At 34.9% G+C, this 3,119-nt stretch overlaps 1 protein-coding gene across 1 annotated transcript; it reads left to right on the top strand.

The window, feature by feature from the left end:
- Positions 1-281: 281 nt before the first annotated feature.
- LOC104078683 (mitochondrial ribonuclease P protein 3-like) lies at positions 282-1,954 on the top strand (the record flags this gene model as incomplete). The annotated part of the gene is made up of 2 exons (XM_009580411.1): positions 282-477; positions 1,826-1,954. Coding segments are annotated over 2 exons (325 nt in total), but the record flags the coding sequence as incomplete, so codon positions are not given.
- Between the last annotated feature and the right edge of the window lie 1,165 nt (positions 1,955-3,119).

The following is a 3,119-nucleotide window of genomic DNA, read 5'->3' as shown; positions in this document are numbered from 1 at the left end:
ATAGCACTGTTAAATTATGTGGCAAACGATTATATTTTTGCATTATCAGATTGTGATAGGAGGGAAGAATGCTCTGTGTAGCATGCAATTAATTTTTATTGCACTCTAACTTTTGGTGCCCTGTGGTAAGCCAAAGTTCTTTATTTTACCAGAGAACTAGAGTAGTGATGGGAATTTTCAGTGTTGCTGATGAATAGATCTCAGATCAGCATTTGATTCATTTCCTGCAACCACTTACTGCCTTGTGAATGACGTCTGTCTTTTCCATTTGTTTTGTTAAGATCTGAAGATGATGCCTTCTTGTTATATGCCACTCTTCGATCAGGCAAGCATTGCAAGTTTGTTACTAGAGACTTCCTCCGGGATCACAAGGCTTGTCTTTCCGACAGTCTGACGCGTCATCTGTTCCGTAAGTGGCAGCGTGGACACCAAATAGTGTTTTCCCCTTCTGTAGAAGGAAAGCATATAAAATTTTTGGTAAGTTTTCTGCTGCAATCAGAAAGCACACAGAGCATATTCATTAAAGATAAACAATTTCAAACTCTGGAAGCAAAAGGATTCTTGTTGGAGTCTAAGAAATTGATTTGTACCAATGGGCTCAAAACTCGCATGCTTACTGAAAATTCACTATATTCACAAAGCATGCCACAAAGATGAAAACTGTCAAAAAGACAAGAAATTCTGCCTAAATCTTTAAAATGTAAATGTAAATGCATGTTCGTGTATACAAATCTTTCCATTGCTGTAAAACGTAAGTGCCAATATTTTTTCATTTATTTTAAACTTCGAAATACCTTATTCTCCTCTGTAGCACTATTATGAAATATCATGCTTCTAATTGTACAATAGAATTTCTTTCATCTTTATTATAAAGAAGCGGGAAAATACAGGTATTTCATTATTCACTGTAATATTAGGCTAACATATGTGTAAAGTTTCATGAAGGAAAGCCCAGAACAGTCAGGTTTATAGTCAGTATTCAGCTGCAGAAATTACAGTCTTCCAAGCATAGTATCATCTTATAGCAGAATACTACTGTTATTGTCTAGGAGACATGTATCCTTGTGAGCCATGAACAGTATAACAGGAGTGCAGCTGTTTTAAGATTTTTCTAGGGAAAAATTCATTATGTGACATTCCATATCCTGCAGTTTTTTGTTATCTGGTCTGTCTGGCATTGTTATTGCCTACTTAAAGGAATACTGCATCTATGCAGATTCATTTTCTTGCTGCTTTGGTTAAAATTGTAAAATAATATTCATCATTACAAACAGACCGTAGAGATACAGGCTTATAAGAACGACAGCCTTTCATTCAGTGTTGCTATATATACATTTCTTTTTACGGAACCAAGTACTGAATGTAGGGTTACCTGAGTAACAGAGCAAGTCAGTTCTGTGAAGAGGTATACTGGAAGAACAAACACAAGATGTCATTAGTGTCAGTTCAAGCCTATAAACTCCACATCCTGAGTTAATTCCCATATGATTTCATTTAACTGAACAGAAAAACAATCATTTTGCTATTTCTAGAAATTGAATGCATTATGTTCAAATCATTATTATCTGGTGGAGATTGAAGACAGAATTTTAACCATTTATAATGACTCCTAGACCACAAAATACTAAAAGATGGTTTAATTTTTCCTCCAGTACTAAAATTTAGAAGTTGTTTGGTGTAAGGAAATAAATGAGAGTTGTTATAGAGATGAATCTGTGGAAATTTCTAAGGTAAGTGTTGGAAGTTACAACTCCCTATAACTGGTATTTTAGTAATATATCGTGTAAAGTCTAAAAAAATGTTTTTATCTGTCTTTATCCATCAGCCTGCTCTCTGTTATGACTGTGTGGTACAGACTACAGGGGATACATGGCATATCCCCTATAAAGACACTTTTGAGGAAAAATATTCATATCGAGTACCAAGAAAATGGCTCTGCATTCAACAGAAATGATGAAGAATGCACAAGCTGAAGCTGCTTTTTTTTTTCTTAACCACTGTTGCTGACTAGGAGAACTCAGCAGTACAATTATGGGATTAATGTGTGAGGCCTATAACTAAAGAAAATTCAGTAACTGCATTTTGTCAAAATCATTCCTGCAGTAAATCTGTTAACATCAATTGATGAATTAGGTCCATTACTTCCATCTTTACAGGCGATTTCTGTAGCCTCTCAATGTGATTTGAATTAAAATTTGTTTTTCCCTCTTGAAATTTCAGGTTGTCTTTTTTTAATCTTTTTTTTTGCTCAAGCTTTTCATCTACACTAAAATTCATAAATTCTGTACTTCAAAGCAATTAAGCAGAACTTCCAAAGTACCTTCAAAATGGGCATGGCTGATCTTGCAACAGTGTCGCACAATGTCTCTACCCAACAAATGGAGCTAGCAGGGCCAAATGGTATGTTTACTGTTTGCCAGACACACATAGCCCTAATACTTCCTCACACTAACTAGAATAGAATGCAAAAGATCTGTTGTAGCAACATATATTAAGATATTGATTGGAAGAATTAGGAAACAACCAGTGGGATATTGTGTGGCTCTTTCACACTCTTAGATTTGCTGCTTCTGCCAGGATTTCATGTCACTAGAATAGTTTGCTTACGGAAATCATGAATTTTCTAAACAAAAATTAATCATAACTAAAAATTCTTACAGGCAGTAATAGGACAAAACTGAATTTTGTACAGATATTTTTATAAAACCTATCCCAAGTTACAAATAAAGCAAGAAAAATGGTGTATGTTACAGGAAAAGTGTTCTAAGTTATTATTTGTAAGTGTTTGTATGGTATTTTTGTTCATTTATTGCACTTACCACTTTAATGCAAACTCTTCTCCCAAAAAAAGCATGGAAATGCCACATTAATCTCAGATGAAAGATCATGTTTTTGTCACATTCGTCTTGCACACTGAAAAATCCTCTGTTTGAAACTGAGCTGAATCATACAGATCTTTTTGTATAGTATTTGCAGTTCTGAGCATTTGCAGTGTCCCATGACAAGCTCCCTCAGGACTCTCAGCGTTCAAGCATGTTCCCTGCTATTTTTTTTTTCACATCAGAGAGCTATCCTGACACTTTTTCTACTGCTGGTTTGTAAACCAGCAGTTGTGATTT

The sequence above is a fragment of the Fulmarus glacialis genome, unplaced genomic scaffold (genome assembly GCF_000690835.1).
Source record: "Fulmarus glacialis isolate BGI_N327 unplaced genomic scaffold, ASM69083v1 scaffold41836, whole genome shotgun sequence".
NCBI lineage: Eukaryota > Metazoa > Chordata > Aves > Procellariiformes > Procellariidae > Fulmarus > Fulmarus glacialis.
This window is presented reverse-complemented; position numbering and strand designations above follow the sequence as displayed.